Below are 20,078 nucleotides of genomic sequence, written 5' to 3'. Positions count from 1 at the left end.
TCCTGTCCCAAGACACTTCTTTACCCATTTTTATATTCTCCTTACTTGATTTTCTTCCTTCTCTCCATCTAGAGGGATGAACATGACGGTCTTTTCCAAACTCCTGTTGTTATTATCTAGTTCAAAATGGTAATTAGTCATATCAGCCTGATCCCACAGGGCCAGTATTTCAACTGAGCAAACAGACCTGTTTGAACAGTCCCCTTTCAAGGAATGCTTCCTTCAAACACGTCAAAATCCTCCTATCAGTATCTATCTTGAGAACCATGCATTCTTCATTATTTTCACAAAGATGAGAATAACTCATTAAAGTTCACTTCAGCCTCAGTTTCTTTAAACATCTTTCCTGCTTAGCTTGGTGTAGTCATCTGCAACTTGTTTCACCAGAATTCAAAGTTATCACTTACCCCGATACAAAGAACAATCAGCGGACTCCATGCCAATATCTTCAGGATGTTTTTATCCCAAGTTTACATCCCAGATTCTGGCAAGCTACACATGCTTATTTCAAGATCTATTCTCATAAATGGCCTCTCTATTTTTATTAAGGGTTCACAATCTTAGAGGTCTTGGACGTTTAGCTGAATCTCTCATCTCTCTTTCATTCTTTCTTCTGATTTAGATCATTACGTCTTCTAACCCTTTTTCCAGTTCTCTGTATGTCATCTCTTTCCCTTCTGGATTTCATTTTCTGGTTATCTCCATCATCCATTTCTCTTGTGCAGTTAGTTTCTTACACTGCTTCTCCATATTTTCTTCCCATGTGTTTCACTTGCCCATTTTTCAAATATCATTGACTGGCTCTTCCATTGCTAAGTCAATTCTGTAACCATAAAGACAGGAAGCAAACTGTTTCCCTGAATTACCTTGCACAATCTGAGATTTTCTCCTTGATTTTGTTTGGTGCATGCCTGCTTTTTCCTCCCTCTTCCATCACATCTGTAAACTCTCCCTACACTCTTCTTTAGTGGCACACTGCCCTTAAATTTTCTGTTATTTCTAACGAGTGATGGTGTATGTAGGAATACTTTCCCCCATACTTCTCCCCACTTACTATAACACACATTCCATTTCTGTGTCATGCCTCAATGCTATTATCACCTCGGTAACTATCGAAATCTTCTTTTCTTATTCCTAGTATTCAGGAAATAAGAGCAGTATTTCTGACCAACTTGTCCATTTCTTCCTCTTTGCTTGCTTTTGTGTCTGGCTGCTTTTTTTGCTTTAAAAAAAACAAAAGAAAACCCAAACAAAAACAAACCACAAAAAAACCCACAAAACTTTCTGCCTAGGTCATCTTTCTTCCCCCCTCCATAGAATCTGCTAAGTGTGCATCACTTGTGATCTATGTCAGGCAGCATTCCCCTCTGACCAAGTTGCATAAAGTAGCATTATATTTTAAATTGTGATTCCTTTCCAGAAATTCATTTCTAAAGGCATGGATAATGTAAAGCCTGAGACACAATAGTCAAACAACCTACTACTGAATCTACTAGTACTTTTTAGAAAAACAATCAAGTTTAAAAATTATTACAGTGTTTTCCTCTTCTTAGAACAGATGTGGCCTAGCAGACTGTCCTTTAGTTTGAGTGCACTGTTTGAACAGGGTAGGGAACAGATAAAAATAATAAAACATGGGATTGCTCAATTAAAAATTTTAATATGTCTACACACTTCTGAATATTTCAGGTTGATTTATCCAGAATGTCATCGGCTGGTGGTATTAAACTGTGCGTAATACTGGCCTGTTGGAAAATTTGAATATGCTTCTTCTTTAAGATAAATGTTCCTAGCAATAAATAAAAAAAATGCAGTTAGTAAATGTTTTCTCATTATAATATAGAAGTAACCTGTGAAACCTAAAGAAGATCTAATGCATAAACACTCATAAAGGCTCATAAAATTCAGAATTATTAGAAATGGAATTTAATATAACTAGATCTTTTTCTCCAAAATGTATGACACGTCTCAATATAGGAAACTTTTTTTTCATCCTAAAATAACCTACCAAAAATCTCACAATGAAAAACTAAATTAGCACAATTCCAAATTTTTGCTTTCGTAACAGGAAAGCATCAGGTACTGGAAATTCTTTTGCAAAATGTATGCATGCATGCATGATGAAAAAAAAGGAAAAAAAAAAAAAAGACTGGAAGAATAGAACACTGAATCACTTGGGTTTGATTTTTTTTTCCCTTCACATATTATCTTCCTCCTTTCCCATTAGAGCAGACACAAGACCTGTCCACCAAGACATGTCCAGTGGTTAGCTAAAGAATCATCTAGTTTTGTCATACATAATGGAAAAGCTCCATTTGTGCCATTAGCTTAACCCTGAGCTATCAGAAACTGGCAGTTCTACTGATACCCATCCTTTTTTGTTTCAGAAAACTAAGGTAAATTAAAGAAACACGTACTGTTTTACACCTGATAATATAATTTTCTGCATAGTTAATTGTATTTATTCTCCATTTTGCTATCTATATAAACAGTCTGTTGTCAGTGGAACACTTTTAAGAATTCCAGCTACTAAATTCATACAAGTCAGTAACAATCATAACTTACTCTTTGAAGATTGTTTAAATAGTACTGAAAAACACTTAAGCTGAATTGTTGATTTTTTTAGAAGTATAAACTTGTTACAAGTGTATTAAAAAAGTAACGAAAAATACAAGTAAAAAAGCTCTTTGAAAGCCAAGCTATTGTGTTAATGGTAAAGAGTTTTATTTGAAACGAAGGAAACTCTTTTGGTACTTACTTTGATTTCTGCTCCTGAGATAGCTCTGCGTTTATGTTATCTAAAACTTGGCGGCGTTCCCGATTCTGTCGTTGTTGATGCCGCTCTAAAACCAACTGTGCTCTTGCAGCCTGTATACTTTGCCTGTCCCATTCAGCATCTCTTCGGCGTTCTTCGTCTTTTAGTCTCTACAGGAGTGAAAAAAATGCTTCATTTTCTCTTTGTTCAAAGATGAAACTATATATAAAGTCTGACTGGTAAATTCATCCAAACAAACTTGCTTGCCTTTACGGAACACTAGGGGTAGCATCTGAAATAGGGAGAAAAAGAGAACGCTTCCAAACGAGGTAGGAACTCATGCATTAGGCAGAAGTAAGATACTGCAGATGAGAAAGCTATCCTTTTCCAGGGAGCAAGACAGACTCCTACCTCTGCACAAGGTAAGAAAATTAGGATCTGCTGCCTGGCAGAAGTAAGTTAATCAGTGGATTACTATTTCTCTCCGACATATTAGCGCGCTCTAAAAACCCAGAGCATCAGGACAGATTTTTTTTTTTTTTTTAAGTTCCTGTTAGCAGGAGTTCTAATTTCTTGAGGTCAGAAGTCAGTAGACATCAGTATGGCTTAGAATATAGCTAACTCAGTGTAATAACTGAGCCGCCAACACCAGATGAGTACACCCAAACTGCTTTTTCCTCTGCCCCTGTTATACTATCACTTCCTCACTTCTTGTCTGACATCACATTGAACTGATTCAAGAAACCAGGCCTGCAAAACACTCACTTTTCTTGGTGGGGCTCATTTTCTGCCAGCTTAACTACTTGAATGGGTTCACTTTAGGGTCATAGGAGAGCCAGGAAAATGACAATTCTATCTTCAGCTTTAATAACAGCCATAGATAAGACATAGTGTAGCATACGGTATTATAGGGATTAAAAAATAAAATTGAACAGCTATTCATTAGCTGTTATGAATCCAGCCTCTGCACTGAATGAGGTAAGTAGCATCCTGCTTCACAATACCTAGGCCTGTACACTCGTAACTGCATAGGAAGGGTAGATTTCTTCATTTTGATTGCCTGCTTCCATAGACCTTTAGAGCAGCACTTATTAGCAATATTTAGTTTTTCTATTGTAATTCTATCCTAGAGCGTGGCTCATAGTTGTGTGGGATGGTAGAAAGGCTGCATTCGTGAACTTTTAAGTCTATGAAATATGCATGAGCAGGATCACTGGACCTGCTCTACTTGTCTTGCTCAAGTACCCTTGAGCGTGAGAACACTGCTCCGGCCTGCCCTGCCTTCACCCTCAGCTCCTGGCTCTTCTTCCCCTATGGAGCAGCCCATTCCTGCTCATCCCTTGCAGGCAGCTCGTGCAGTCTCCAGTCCTAAACCACACCATGAAGCCTGGGTGTTGGGCTGTGCAGGACGTTGCTCCTCAGCTGGGCCACCATGGACCATGCCCCAAGATCCCCCAGGCCCCTTGGCCCTGGGCTCCACAGCAAACTTCCTCCCAGCCCAACTCCAGGGCTCCAGCCCACTCCTGCTGCTCCATGACATTTCCCAGCTGCTTTGGAGACACTGTATTCAGTTTGATGGATTAAAGTTTGGGTAAAATTCAGATCAATGGAAAACACAGTCTTACAATGGGACGTGCAGGGCAAACAAAAACGTTTTCTTCTACAAACATTGTCTATAATATTACTACAACCAGGAATACAGAATATGCACATAAGCTTAAATACCAGTTTCTCCAGAACTTGTTGCTGTTGAGAGTAACGGATTGCCATCAGCTGATCCTGATTCATTCCCTTCCATCGATCTGTGATCACACGATGTCTACCAAAGGAACTGACTGCTTGTTCAGGGTTTTCAGAAAGCAAGTTTCCTTGAAGGAGACTGGAAATTTCATCCATGTCATCTTTCATTTTTTGATACTTTTCCAACTTCTTTCTCTCAGCTAGTTCAGCAGCCTAAAGTCAGTGAAAGGAGAGAACTGATAGTTTTTCCAAGAGAAAATATTAACTAAGGGATGCGACAAAGTTAGCATATCATAACAGATTTCTTTCCCACTTGCATGCAGTTGTCAACAGCATCACATATGAATACTATGATCATGGTTCTATTGGCTAAGGTTGAAAATCTAATAGTATACATTTCTTTAATGTTGTCATATCACATACAGCAAGTAATTTGGGGAAAAATAATTTTGTTTTATAAGAAAAGCCAGAATTAAATAAAAAACAGTTTCACATTTATCCACAAGCAAATACCAGTTGATATTTGGAGGCCAGACACAATATGGAAGAAATTTACGATAAAAATTTACTATCTTGAATCACTAGCCTTGATTTATATTACATATTAAATCTACACGGAGACCATGGTTAAGCACTCATAACAAACAAACAGACAGGAGATACCTGTGTTAAGCCTGAAGATGCAGCCTTGAATCTGTTCCCTTTGCTGATACAAAATGCAAACTTGAATCATATTATGTGAATATATCTGTAGTATTAGAAATCAGAATATGCATTTCCTATGGAAATCACTGTTCCTAATGTCCACTATAAGGTCATAGTCACCTATTCAGAGGAAATTTTCCCCTTACAAAACTCCAGAAAGCAAATATGATGATTTTACTTCAAAATAAAATTTTACTTTGAAGTAAAATCCTTTACCTTCCAAAGAAGAATTAGGCTAAGTAAACTAATTTGAAGTAGAATGATAACGCTATGCATCATCCATTTCTAATCCTGTCTTGTTCTTCTGTAATGCGTAAACTAAACCATCCGGAACAATGCATAGTGCCAGCTTCCATCTGGACAGAGGACAGGTAACCTCCTTCTTGCTAGGCCACAAAGAGCACAGGTTGCCAGACCTGTCTCTCGCATATGTAGTTTTACGCATATATCTTGGCTGCAACAGATCAGTGGATACCTATCTCTCGAGTTTGTCCAAGATTGTCTCATGCTCTGTTCAAAAATCACTGGCTTGAGAATATTCACTTTATGAGTTCAGTAGAAGAGCTCTGTACTTTTCTTGCCGATTAGTAGTTCACTGGTTGGCACACACACGTTTAGAAAGTGGATAAGGACAAATGAAAAATGAAGGGTTATGCATCAAGAAAGTCATAGCAGGTAAAATAGTCTTCTACGGCATATAAGGTGAAGTTGAAAATTAGCAGGCAGAGTAACTAGAAGATACAAACAACTGAGAATGACAGGACTATCTAGACACACGTGTGGGAACCTGTTCCTTTGCAAATGTTATGGAGAAGAATCCTAACTTGGCAAGCACAGTGATCCACGCCACACCAGAGGAGACTGCTAACCTGGGTTTCTCTCTACATTTATATTTATGGGCTTCGAGTTTGGATGACAGCAGTTCTCCCAAATCATCAGGCTGTCAAAGAGTGACTTCTATTTGCTCCAAGCAAAGATGCACAACAACCTGTCAGGGACTGGACAGAAGAAGAAATAACAAATAATACCAAGTACCATATCCTAGATTAATAAACTCCACGGCTGAAAACAGCCTTGAGGTTTCCATCAAAATAACGAAAGTATTTGATGTGCAAACAAACTAATAAAAGATAAATTCATTTTTTTAGAATTATAAATTAGCTAAGCCACAGTTCAACTTAGATGATGCAGAAACCCTCATATTTAAAAATACTTACCAGCCATCTAATAGGAACGTACACTCTAGTCTAGAGCAAGAAAAGAAATGTCTGCTTTTAGACAAATGGAAAAATTCAAGCAAATCAAATTTCAAGTGGCAAAACACCAACTTCAGATCTAGTAATTACTGGCTCTGCCATCATAACATGGAATAATACACTGGAAACTAAAGGCCACTTTTTCATCTCACTGAAGTCAGTGAGTACAATTTTTACCAGAAGTTTAAAGCAATTTTTTTAATCCAAAATGTGTTTCCCTGAAGTTTTTTTTTCCTCCAGAAGAGTCAATAATAACTTGACAGGAACTACGACATTACAATTTCCAAGAAAAAAAGAAAACAAAAAACCCAAAGATTTTCAATCATCCGATATTTTTGGTACACTGAACCAGAATATCTGGGTATGTACTTCTAGCTTATTAATACTATGAATCGAGCAATTATTTTTAGTTCTGAAAATGCTCCAGAGTAAATCACATTTTTTAACTGAAAGTCCTTTTGGATGGACCTCACATAATTACTGGCCTCAAAGCTTAAAATGTGTAATTTTTATTTAGATCACTTTATTAATGTCACTCCACTGTGATCTAGCAACAGATCCAAAAAAGGCACTTAGACCTTGTAACCCTAACCTTCTCAGTAAGGGGGAGAGCCTAAAATTTCTGAGCTGCCTGGGAATCTTACTGGAGGAAACTCCCAGCTCTGTGCATAGCCATGCGTGTAGCACTTCTATGCAATGATTAATGACACTGTAAAAGAAAGATTTTAAACTTGGAAAATGCATCAGATTTAACCTATCAAGTCAAATCCCTAATAAAACATAATTCATTGGTGTAGCATGGAAGAAAAAAACAGATGCACAAATAGATGCTCCTTCATTTATTTTGATTTGTGATCCAACATTATATACCTTCCCTACTACTAAATGGCTCCTTTCGCTGTTGATTCAAGTCATAAAGCAAAAGAAGAAATGCACATAGAAGCATTACGAGGCCAGGACTTCACATGCTTAGAATAAGACCAAGTCTCGAGTGTGTCAGGAACTAACTAACGCCAACACAGGACTAAAGGAATACACAGCTTCTGAAGTCCTTATCACTAAGTCACAAAGCTCACAGATGACCAGAGTGACCTATCCAGGGTCTTAGGAACTTGTGAAAGAAGTATTATTAATCTGTACAGTAAATACAACTCCTTTGTCTGTATTATACAGACACTTATCTCATAGTAGAGAATTGCACATCCAGCACATTCAAGCTAGGAACTTCTGCTTAGCAAGGTCTGTTAAAAATCAGTGCGTGCACTACATTTCCTCATGCCTGAAAACGTGGTAAAAATGTTGAAATATTGGTGATTCTAGACATTGAATATCAAGAATAGGATGTAAGTGATAAAAGATATTTGCACAGCACAGTTCAAAGAATGATGAAAAGTTAGCATTCTTCTTCTATGTTTAGGCACTCAAATATTTCATTTCAGGTGAAAGAAAAAGGCTCCACAGTTAATGCAAATACATAATTTACTCAAAGCCTCAAAAGCTATTTCTCTGAAGTGGCTGCTGGCTCCGAATGTGTTAGTAATGACATAATGTTGAGTGAATAAGGAACCAGAATAACGCCATCAAATGTCCATGGTAACAACATTATCGGGAAAACTATCAAGCTGTTGTGGTATGCCCAGGAATAAATTCTAGCTACATAAGGTCTGTAAGATTGTTAACAAGTCTATAAATATGACGTCATTAAATTAGAGATCCTCTGTAATCACATCCTCTCATGTTCTTAGCATTATCTACAAAGTGTCTTGGAAATGACTCAAGTCCTATGCTATATAAAGCAAGAAGACTCTTTCTTTCTAATTTCAAGAATACAATCAGTGTATCTACCACTGTACTGCTAAACTGGGCATTCCCAAGTGTTATTATCCTTAGTGAGGAACCTCTTTCTGCAACAGTAAGATTCTGCTATGGAATTACAATCACATCAAAAGAAGTGAAAAACGTTATCTTCTAGTCAGGACTCTGGGTAGCCTTCATTTCTGTTACCTGGCCTGCCAAATTAAAACGCTACTTACATATGAATGACTTCAGAAGGAATAACTGACAGTTTAAGTTAGTAGTAAAAGTCTTCTCTTATACCAAGGACAAAAGCAATGTCGGTATTCCTGATTAAGACATACTTAGGTGAGAGAAAATCTGAAAGGAAGGATAGCATTAATTTTCTAGACACTACACACACTTAAAATGCTTACAGTACAGGATCCTTCACCACTGGGAAATACGGTACCAAACATATCATCAATTCATTGTCCTGCTAATTAATTCCAGAAGAACAAAAAGAACCATTAGCAATAAGCTTGTCAGCAGTAAAGTCATTGGCAGTGGTATTATGGTAAGTGGAGGAAGCTGAACCACTCTCACAGGGGGCAGCAACATCAAATCCTGTAACGAAGGGAGGCTGTGATGAACTGAGATACCCTACCTTCAGTCATCTGCTGGGATTCTTTACCGATTGACTAGCAGACTGACTAAAAAATGTTTCTCCTGGAGTACGTGACTTGCTGGGTTTTATGTTGTTTTTTTTTGTTTGGGTTTTTTTTTTTATTTATTTAAATATTTTATTTTTTTACATCCCCTAAAGATACTGGCAACCTTAAGGATTACAGATGATGGCCATGGAGATAATGATTGATCCAAAGCTAAATTCTAGGAAATGTCTTCCTCTCTGAAGATGCATTCCCATATTATAATTTATCCAAATTACAATAACTGCGGGTTGCCTTAGAAAGGGTGGGTTTGCTTTCTCCCTTCCTTTACTGCCACCTCAGACTGTACATTCACTCCTCCCAGTCAGATCTAGCAGTCACTCATTCTAGACCAGAGTTCATTTTCTTTTGAATTTGAGAAATGATCTAACACATCCTGAAGCTTCACGATCATTAGATCCACTGCAAGAGACACAACAGAAAAAAATTAATGAAACTTGGGGAACAGGAAAAAGGAGTTCCGCTTCTGGCAGTCACTGACAGGTAGAGCAGATGTGGGTAGAGCAAAACACAGTGTCAGACTGCACCTTCAAGAGATTAAGGTCTTCAAACCAGCTACTCAGAATGCTGAAACTGCTGGAGACTTCTGTTCTATGCATCCGAGGTCAGATACAGAGATTTATTCTGTGAAGTTCATTCTCAGGCTGAATGCCCTAGTTTTCTCTCTTGGGAAAAAGATGCATAGAAATTCCCTCTGTAACATAGCTTTCTCTTAAAGACAACATCACTGAAAGGCCTGGCAACCTGAAACCTCTGGCTCACATGTTTAATAAAGAAAAGCAGCAACTGTGCCAGCATATCATTTCAGGGAAAAAGAGCTTTTCTCAACCATTCAGCAAAAAAAGGAAATGCTGAAAATGGTATCGTGGTCTTAACTACCTCAGAAAGAAAGAAAAAGAGCTGCAAGCTGTAACTCCAATCTATACAACATAGCAAGGGACAGTAAGAACTAAGAGGAGACTGTTGCCCCAACCTCTGTTATCATGCCTTTATGTCAGAAAAAACAAAGAGCAAGTCTTTTTTATATATTTAATATGCACACAAGGCAAGTAGAATGTACACACCCAAACATTAAAAACCACACCAAACACAAACCTCCCACCCCATCCCCAAACCGTGTCACAAATTCAGGAATTTTTACATGGAATCAATTGGTATGACAACAATTATTCGGGATACTAGAGCTACCCTAAGTGCGCCAGCCACTTAGGGTACTTTTGTGGCTATTCATATAAAATACTGTTCAGCAGCCATGACTTCAAGCAGTAAAAGCCTTTTCAATTACCTTGGGATATCTATAAACAAAATTATATGCCAAATGTGCCCTGAAAGGCTCAAGCAACACTTACCAAAGGCTTGCACGCTTATAGACTTAACCCAAAAGATACCATACTCGATGTAGGTAATTTACATGTGGCTTATTTTGTTGTGACTAAATAAATTTAAAGCTAATTGTTGTGGTTTAACCTCAGCTGGCAACTGAGCACCACACAGCCACTCGCTCACTCCCCCCCCGCTGGTGGGATGGGGGGAGAGAATCGGAAGAGTAAAAGTGAGAAAACTCGTGGGTTGAGATAAAAACAGTTTAATAATTGAAATATAATAATAATAAATAATAATAATAATAATAATAATAATAATAATAGAATATACAAAGCAAGTGATGCACAGTGCAATTGCTCACCGCCCGCCAAACGATGCCCAGCCAGTCCCCGAGCAGCGGCCCCCCTGGCCAGCTTTCCCCCAGTTTATGTACTGAGCATGATGTCACACGGTATGGAATGTCCCTGTGGCCACTTTGGGGTCAGCTCTCCCAGCTGGTGCAGCTTCTTGTGCACCTCCAGCCTTCTCAGTCGGTAGAGCATGGGAAGCTGAAAAGCCCTTGACTAGTGTAAGCACTACTTAGCAACAACTAGAACATCGGTGTGTTATCAACATTATTCTCATCCTAAATCCAAAACACAGCACTGTACCAGCTACTAGGAAGAAAATTAACTCTATCCCAGCCGAAACCAGGACACTAATTCACACCAAATATAGTTTAAGCAAACTAATAGTGTCCATGTAGCCCTTTGAGCTGTATGTATAAGCTGAATGGAAAAAAAAAACTGTGCAGTAAGATAAAGAACTGGAGCATGACAGATAATGGTACTAAGACAGACAGAGAAAGGTTCATGACATGTTTCAGTAGGTTCCAAAGCATGCTTGGAACCAAGAGACATGTATGCAAATACCAAGGAAGAAGCCAAAGTGCCAAAAACAGTGGGTGTGGGGAATTAACATAAGCAATAAAGACAAAAAGCTGCTGGTAGTAATGTTTCCACACAAGCAAAAAGAAAAACAGGCAGACACAGCTAAGATTATCCAATGACTGATACAAAACCAGAAGGAAGCATGGGAGACTTTTGCTGTACCCCAGTTGACAGACTAAAAGTCCCGGAGATACTGGGGAGTTGTTGCTGCCCTCTAGTCAGCAAGGAGAGAGAATTTTGGCAGAGGGTAACTAGACAGAGGATAGCGAGATCCTTGCAGAGGGCAAAGTGAATAAATTCTGTCTTCCAATTATTGAAACAGCCTTGGAAATTAGCTGCTAAGAAACCTCTACGAAAACATCATTACTCATTGTACTTTTGCTCATCTTATTTTCCTTCTGTGTCTCCACTTTTTTTAAAAACAAACAAACCAACCCAACATTAATTTACCTGGGTTTTATTGAAATCTTTAGTAGCTGCACAAACAGCACGCCTGCTTTCTTCTTCTTTTCGTTGTTGCTCCATAGTCTTTTGGTCAAGTTCAATCCTACTCTTGTCATAAAGATCATCTAAATGAATTAAAATGAAATTTAGTCAATATTCATGGACACGATGTGCCATATGAGTAAGCTACTATAAGACACAGAGAGAGAGAGAAAGACAGACAGACAGACAGAGGAGCTACAGATACAGTAGGCTGAATTACATAACTATTTCTGAATCCTACCAGAGCAGCTTTGCATCTTGGAATTTCAGGTGAGTCATGAAATCACTTTATTACGTAACCCGTCTTGTCTCAACAGTTAGACAAAGTTAAAATGAAAAAGTATGTTAAGTACTGCAGAAAAAATGTTTCATGACAAGCTAGAAAAGAAAAATCAGTATTATTTTGTCTGCTCTAGAATAGTAAAGATTGAACAATTTGGTCTGATGAAGTAAACATACCATCTAGCATGCAAAACATAGATGGTTTTTCAGAATGCTCTGATACTTCATTTGAGGCGTAAAACAGAAATGAAATCATCATGTTATTAAAAATACATTTCTTAAGTGAGATATTGAATACATTAGAGCTTGTAAAGTAAAAACTGCTGCAGTATTTCTAAAAGCAGAATATTGAATATTCTGAATATATTCTGAATATATACTGAATCATAGCAGTAAAATACTGCTATGTCAGACTCTGACACAATAGGCTATACCATAGTTTTGTCAGATACACCAGAATTTCAGAAAAAGCAGATTAAAACCTTATTATCTTCTTTTGTTACCTGCAAATTTTTGATCAGCTAATGCATTCTTCCAGTCTCTCTGTTGCTGAAGAGACCACTCTCTTAACTGCTCCTTTTGAAATTTCATCCTCTGATCATAGTTTAAGTCTTCACCCATAAACTTCTGCAAGCCAGATACAGTACATCGAGGATCATTGTCTGAAAGTCGAGCAGGTCTATCCTTCTTTAGGGCTTGCGGATCAGACAGGTCAAATTCACGTCTTGTTTCTGGCTTCTGAAAATTCTTCTGAAATTCACTGATAGCCTTATTTATGTTTCTGATATCATTTTTCTGACGTTCCTCTAACATACACATGATCTTGTCATTTTGCTTCATTTCATTAGCTAGAGAAAAATGAACACAATGAAAATACAATTCTTAGAAGTGCACGTGTCATGGAAGTGCGCATATAAGATGGAAAATAAAATTCTGAAGAGGAATAAATAGAATGTCTTCAAACTTTTATACCTTAGGAAGGAGTATTTCATCTATGTGTACCAGCCCAGCAAACACTCTAATGTTAGTAATACTTACTTATAAAATACTTCCAGTTTTATAGGAATCAGTTGTCTTATTAATGTTACAATGAAATATATGCATGTGAAACAGACAATAAGAAATACTTCTAGAACTATGAGGTTTCATTTGAGTAAAACTTGCAGTAACACATGAAATGTACTGTACACTAATTCTTCTCATTTAGTTTACAGTTACAACTGAAATACATTGTTGCTTGTCAAGAAAAAAATTAAAATCGGGCTCCCAATGAAAGGAATATAGATAGCTGTTTCATAGTTCCAATGATTTTTCTAATCATAGCACCAAAAGAATTGGCTGGCACTAACAGTTTTTGAAGAGCTTAATAGCTCTTGCCCATTTAATCAAAATGCTGTAACTGATGTAGTTTTAAAGGAAAAAAAAAAAGTAACAAAAAACCCCAACTCAAAACTAGCCATTCTAGCCATTTAAATATAATTCACAAGAAAAGATCATTTCCTCTGCTGCCAGACTACACATTGCTTCTGGCAGTTTCCTAGGAGTCAAGAGTCTGACAGGTATTCTGCCAGGAAAATCACAAGCAGCCGTAGAAGCACAGCATGGAAGTTGGCAGCTCCATTCTAGCTCTTCTTGAAACCCACGGAGAGCTCAGTCTGTGCGACCTTTTCACATGATATCACAGGAAAGCATTCCAAACACAGAGGGCCACAAAGGGTTTTGAGGTCAGGGGACATGGCTGAAATACTTGTGTGGCTATGTGTTCTGACTCAGCAATGGCTCCTACTTACAGACCTGTTGTACATGACTCATGCTTCTAGCAATAATAATCTATAGAGGATTCTATAGAATCTATACATTCTACTTAAGAATAGCCAGACAGAACATGGGCTTACTCTACAAGAAAGCAATCAAACAAATTTGCCACTACTATTCTGAAAAGAACAGTATTAAGTAATTAAGTTTTTTTAAAATGCTCCCCTATCTTCAGGTCTCTAAACAATGCTATTTGTCAACACTTATTAAAGGAAAACACTGAAAATTCTGGCCTATTAGGAAATGTATACCAGTTTAATCATGTCAATATAAATCTTCAGATACTGAGGAAAACACATACTGTACCAATGCAAATGTATGAACATAAATAGGACTACACATTATAGTATTCAGTTTGTATGTCTGAATTTGGAGAAAAACCTACAATTGCGCTTATATATATATATATCTCTTGATTGATAGATTTATATAGGTAGAGACATATAGCAAGAGTCAAGGAGATAGGCTCCATTTGGAAATAAATATGGCAGTTTTGAAATACTTCAAGGGAAAAAGCAAGCAGGAAACAGATAGTAAATTACATTTAACTCTTCACAGAAATATCAGAATATCTATGAATATACCAAGTTCTTCATTTCGTGCTTTTTCAGCTGCTTCTTGAATTTTCCTATCCTTGACCTGGGTATCCAATGCATCTTTATCAACCTATTAAAATGAAAAAAAGCAGTTAAAAGATACTATGTTTTAACTATTAAAAACAGGCATTGTCAAGCTACATTCATTCACAGTTGTAAGAGAATGATATAAAACCACTACCAACAGAGCATATACACCTCACAATTCAATGCAGGCAACGTAAAAAGAAAATTCAGAAACAGCAATATTCTTGTTTGTTTGCTTCATTTTAGTAATGATAGGTATATTCTTGCACCAAATCAGAACAAAACACCAAATTTACATGATATATAGAGCTATAAACATTTTAAGCTGCATTACACAGAATATGTTTTCCCCATTACAGCTGGCATTTTTACTTAGTTTTTCTTGGTTTTCTGCTTTCATTTATAAAGCGAGTAAGTATTTTGACAGTCAAGATGACCAGAAGTTGTAATAGTTCAGATTTGAAAAAAATACAGATGGTTCACTAAAAGTACATTGAAGAAATAATGGGGAATGGAAAGAAGTTTTCCAGTCTTATCTGATAGAGAGTGGGATTCATGTAGTTGCCAAAATGCAATATTGGGTGCCATTTGAGATACATGCAGACATCTACAATGAGCTGACAGATACAATACAGAATATTCACATCCCTGGAGAATGGTAGCTGAGCAAGGCATAATACCCTAGGGCATATCATCAAATGGTAGCAGCCACCTACGTTTTAGGCAAAAGAATTGGATCCCACATTTGTTGACAGAAGGTGGCAAATTAATAGGCAGAAACCTGGATTTCTTTTTTTTTTTACTGGTCAAATCACTTAATATCTTTAAAAGATTTATCAAAAACCAATGACAACTCTTCAAGAATCTGGTAAACTATTTTGATAATCTTTGCCTAAAACCAGACCTAAACAGATCGTGGCTGAAAATACACATTGTTAATGCTGTAAAGGACTACTGACTATACCAATCAGGTAAAGAGGTAAATCTGTAAGCAAGGGTGAAACCATAAAGTATTCTACAGGGTATCATTGTCCAAAAACAATGATGTCGCCGGCGTTAAATATCAACTCATTTAGAGGTCTCATTTGGGAAACCAAGCTTTCAGTGCAACTATAGGAAACACTGTTAAGAGAAATTCAATACGACTTCATTAGTAGTTTCTGGCAATAATACAGGTAGTCAATGTATTGACTTGTGCGTGCAAATTCCGTTATGCTATCAGCTCTCTCCCATTAGAACAGCTTTCACTTGACAAGAATACATCCCTAAAACAACCTTCCTAGTCACATAAAGCTACAGGTTTAACTTTTAAGCATTAAAATAACAAATCCCCTACTATGAACAGTTTGAATCAGCTAATTTCTAATCTTCTTGTATTTATGTATAATAGTTCATATATAAATGGGAAGTAATTTTTCATTTGGACTACTCATCTGAACTCTTTTGGGAAATTACTGATTTACTGAGGATAAATTCTTAAATCTCTAAGTGAAGAGAGCAGTATCTTACTTTTCCATTACTCAGATGAGGAAACAGATACAGAAGTCAAAGTAATAATAAAACTAGTAATAATCAAGAAAAAACCCTAAAATCTCAGTTCCCATTCTACTTTCCAGTCAGTATATTACCTCCCTGTTTTTGAACTACTTAATCCCTGCTTAAGGATTTGTGGTGTCTAAGTCAAATACCACCTTGATTTTTTAATTTTGTCAGAGACAGCTGCTCAGCTAAACTGGTGAGAGAGAGAGAGAGAGAGGGAAAGCAAAGAATCTAAAACCACATCGGAAATACTGATATAGTTTATCTCTGTATAGATTTGTTGACTCTTCATGCTTTGGACTTGGCCTAGCTTAAAAGCACAACAATAGCCCCTTCTGTCAGCAGTCATTGTTCATCCAATGAATAAGGTACATTGAATGATGTTAACCAAAATATTTACAAAATTCGTCCAATGGGCTCTCCTTCATTTTAGATGTTTGTCTCATGCAAATGTATCTATCAAAACCTGTCTGATAAGTTTGTTCTGCAAAAGTATTTGGGAAAGACCTTCAGATGGTGTACTTCAGTATTGCTCAATAAAGTACACCAAGATATGCTATTTCATTAGCTGAGAATTTATGGTTTACATTTCATTTTTAAGGCTCTAGAAAAGCCATCTTACAGAGAAATTATGTGTTTCCTGATGAAGAAAGTTGAACTATCTTACTATACCAATCCCACATCTGTTAAAAAAAGGTTATTAGCCCACATCTGTTAAAAAAAGGTTATTGGCTCCTTCCACTTAAGTATATTGTTGGCTACTGTATGTGTCAGGATGCTGTATCAGGTGGACAACCTGTCCTGTTCATTAAGTGGGAACTGCTACTTTGCTGTGCAACTACAATGACTCCTGCATAAGAGCGACAAGAATAAATCCAAGGTACTGTCAGGGATAAGATGAAGATATCTTTACACTGACTTGAGACACGTTTCCATACCTGAGACAAGATGGATCAAATTGACATCTGTTGCAATTCTACCAGTCCAATGAAGTCAACAGATGGGACTTATTTTCATCAATTCTAAATTTGATTCTCCGCTAGTTAATGCTCCAGCACTTACACGATATATGCATCAGCGTAGAGCACTCAAAATACTTTACAAGCAAAATGTAAACTTACTGCACCTCACAGCACTCTTCCCTCCACGCACACACACAGAACCTTAATGTGGGCCTTTGGACACATTACAGGAAGATTAAATGAACTATTTCATCCAAAATTTAAATAGGTATAAAATACAACACAATTTTCTGACGTTCAGTGTGCAAACTGCATAGGGGACTCCAGAGAAAAGCCTCCAGACTGAAGCTATCATCCCCACAAATCTTCACAGACTGAAGGGCGTTCACATTCTGACATCCACGCCAAGAAAAATCAGGCACATCAGTTAATTCCATATACATAAACATGGCCTGATGGATCTGTCTTATTTTGCCTGATGCAAAATAGGGACCAATCACAGGATCCCTTTCAGCAATAAGTCTCTCACGGCACCGATTCTAGCTTCTAGTGAGAATCAAACAGATGAGGGAAGTATCAGCACAGCACAGAGGTAAAAACTACTTTTTATGCCACTTTTGTGTGAGCTGACTTTGCAAGTTTCTGGCTCACCCCTAAGTAAAGCATACTACATTGTTAACTCCTACACAGATACTGAAAGACGGGGCTTGATCTTTCAGTCCTGTTAAGGAAAAATGAAATCTTGCCCTTGAACCCTACAGCAGTGAGACCCAAGTCCCCCTCAGACTCTCTCACACACACACCCCTCCCGCGACAGCTGCCAAAAATAACTGTTGACGATGCCTAGAGAGTATCAACTCGCTTTCACCACCAACTTTTTAAAAGCGCCTCAGCCCTCTAAAAGACGCACCAGGGCGTTTTCTCCGCGTTTCCCCCACCTGGAACCACGCGTGCTCGCACTCAGGAGGCGCTGAGGGGGCCCGCGCTCCCCGCAGGGTTGGGCCGGCTGCCTCCCGCCCTCCCCGGCCGGTACGGCTCCCCTCCCTGGTCTGCCCTCGGGGTCGCCCCCACTTTAGACCGATCTCCTCAGAACACATCGAAGCGGGGCGGGCGGCGCCGTCCCTCCCCGCTGCACCGCGGCCCGGGCGGGGGCTTGGGCCGCGCCCTCACCCCTATGGTCCGGACTCGCGCGTTGAAGATGCGGCTCTGCCGCTGCAGCTCCCGCTGCCGCCGCCGCTCCAGGGCGGCAGCCTCCTGCAGGTCTCGCTGCAGCCCCAGCCTGCTCATGGCGCCGAGAGAGCAACCGGCCGCCGGGACCGCGCGGGCGACGGCCAGGAGCGAAGCGCGGCCGGGACAGCTGCCGCCGGGAGAACCACACACGGCGGCCGGGACAGCTGCCGCCGGCAGCACAACACACGGGGTCGCGATGGGAACGGGAGCCCCGCCCCTTCCCCGTTTCCCCCGCCCCTTCCGCCCGCGCCATCGCCGCCCAACGTGGCGAGGGCGTGTGGCTGCGAACACGAGGCGGGCGGCCGTTGAGGGCGCGCTGTCGGCGGCGTCGCCTGCCGCCTGCTGAGGGGAGAGGCCGGGCGGGGGGAAGGGCGGGGGCCGAGCGCACGGGGAGGGGATTTTCCCTCCCCCGGAAGACAAACTAGTAAAATATACTCGTTGATTATTTAAATCTTGTGAGGGAGTAGGAAGTTAACGGCCTAGCGGCCTCAGCTGCTCCTCGCCCACTGCTGCTGCAGGCATGGGCTACCTGAAGTTGCTGGTGATGAAGGATTTCAAGTCGTGGCGGGGGCAGCAGGTTATCGGCCCCTTCATGAGGTTCAACTGCATCATCGGGCCCAACGGATCAGGTAGCAGGCTGGGGTGCGGGGGAGGTCGGTGGGAAGCTGGTGGCCCTGCTTCTCCACTGTAGCTATCAGAATTGAGGTTTCAGTTTTGGGGTCTTTGCCAGGTCTTTTCTGTGAACGCAACGCCTGGTGGGGAGGAAACAGTAACAGTGCAGGTGGAGGCCCAGGAATAGGGGCAGCATCGCTGCACTGAATGGGTGAGGATGGTGATAGCTTGCCTATCGAGGAGTAGAGTTTTAGGGCTTGGTGGAGGGGAAGTAAAGGCTAATGGGCCTGCTTAAAATCTCTTCGTATGCACCAGAGGGGGGCGGCAGCACAAGCAGAGTTTTGGAGGCTCCTGATCTGTTGTTGCTTCTTTAACTGAAAGTATGGATTTTTCCAGCATTGAAGGACAGAGGTGGGGTGGTTGAAGGACTTTGCATTTCTAGTTGTCTTCTCTACTCTTTCCAGCCCTTGTAGAATGAGTGGTTTGCAAATGGCACACCTTGCCTTTGCCACTCCAGTTCATAGTTCAGCTTACTAAGGTCACATAAAGATGGCTTTACTTAAATAGTTTGGGCTGTGAACTGTAGCAATGGCAAGCTGCTTTTTGATTTGAGTCTGTGGTCTTTGCCGTATGAGTAAATGCCTCTGGGAAAGAGATAGTAGCTTTGCAGTTGGTAGCTGCTTTGTAGTTTAACCCACAAGAGCCTTCATTTGTAGATGTGCCTCCACATTGTTATCCTGTGGGTGCTGGAACTTTTTAAAATGAAGAGCTCCATACAACAAATGGGATTTTATCTTCTATTTGCCAGAGAACAACACGATAGGAGGTGAGGGTTGTCCTAACAAAGACCCACAAGGATGGGCTTAGCATTTGGTCGTAGTTTCCACAGTCTGTTAATGATTTAGTTGATGATTTAGCTTTTTAGAGCCTGTTGTTTCTTCACTTATCTAATTGAAGTGAGAGCTATGAATGTAAGTAACTATTATTTAGCATTATTATCATATTCTTTATCATCCTAGCCCCACTGTTCCATATTGGAAAGTCTCAAAATTATTGATACTTTTTCTGGGTACCCTTCCAGTCAAATCTGAATACATTTTATAGATGAATCGGGGGAGGAAAAATTGTGAATATTGTGTAATCTCTGAATTGAGTTTTTTTATTTATCTATTTTCTCCCTAGTATTCTTCCTTTTATGATATTTTGGAGAATAAGTCAAAATACTGCCGAAGAGTAGCAAGGTTGAAGGCAGAAAATAATTAAGCCGTCAACAGAAATGCTCAAGACTAAAGGGGAAAAACAAAAAGAGGCTTCAAT

General features: G+C 39.3%; 2 protein-coding genes across 2 annotated transcripts in view; one reads left to right on the top strand and one right to left on the bottom strand.

Moving 5' to 3' along the window:
• Positions 1-1,646: 1,646 nt before the first annotated feature.
• Positions 1,647-18,209, bottom strand: RIBC2 (RIB43A domain with coiled-coils 2). Its single transcript, XM_076328775.1, has 7 exons — positions 18,090-18,209; positions 14,380-14,461; positions 12,484-12,828; positions 11,663-11,781; positions 4,481-4,708; positions 2,759-2,925; positions 1,647-1,789 (listed from the first exon to the last, which is right to left on the bottom strand). The coding sequence occupies exons 1-7, from the start codon at positions 18,204-18,206 to the stop codon at positions 1,708-1,710; spliced, it is 1,140 nt and encodes a 379-aa protein (XP_076184890.1). The 5' UTR covers positions 18,207-18,209; the 3' UTR covers positions 1,647-1,707.
• Positions 18,210-18,669: 460 nt separating this feature from the next.
• The window catches only part of SMC1B (structural maintenance of chromosomes 1B), a 38,340-nt gene continuing 36,931 nt past the window's right edge, over positions 18,670-20,078 (top strand). The window contains exon 1 of the mRNA XM_076344273.1: positions 18,670-18,778. Within this exon, the coding sequence (XP_076200388.1) occupies positions 18,670-18,778 (109 nt within the window). The remainder of the gene's footprint in view (positions 18,779-20,078) is intronic.

Source organism: Aptenodytes patagonicus, chromosome 1, assembly GCF_965638725.1.
Source record: "Aptenodytes patagonicus chromosome 1, bAptPat1.pri.cur, whole genome shotgun sequence".
Classification (NCBI taxonomy): Eukaryota; Metazoa; Chordata; class Aves; order Sphenisciformes; family Spheniscidae; genus Aptenodytes; species Aptenodytes patagonicus.
This window is presented reverse-complemented; position numbering and strand designations above follow the sequence as displayed.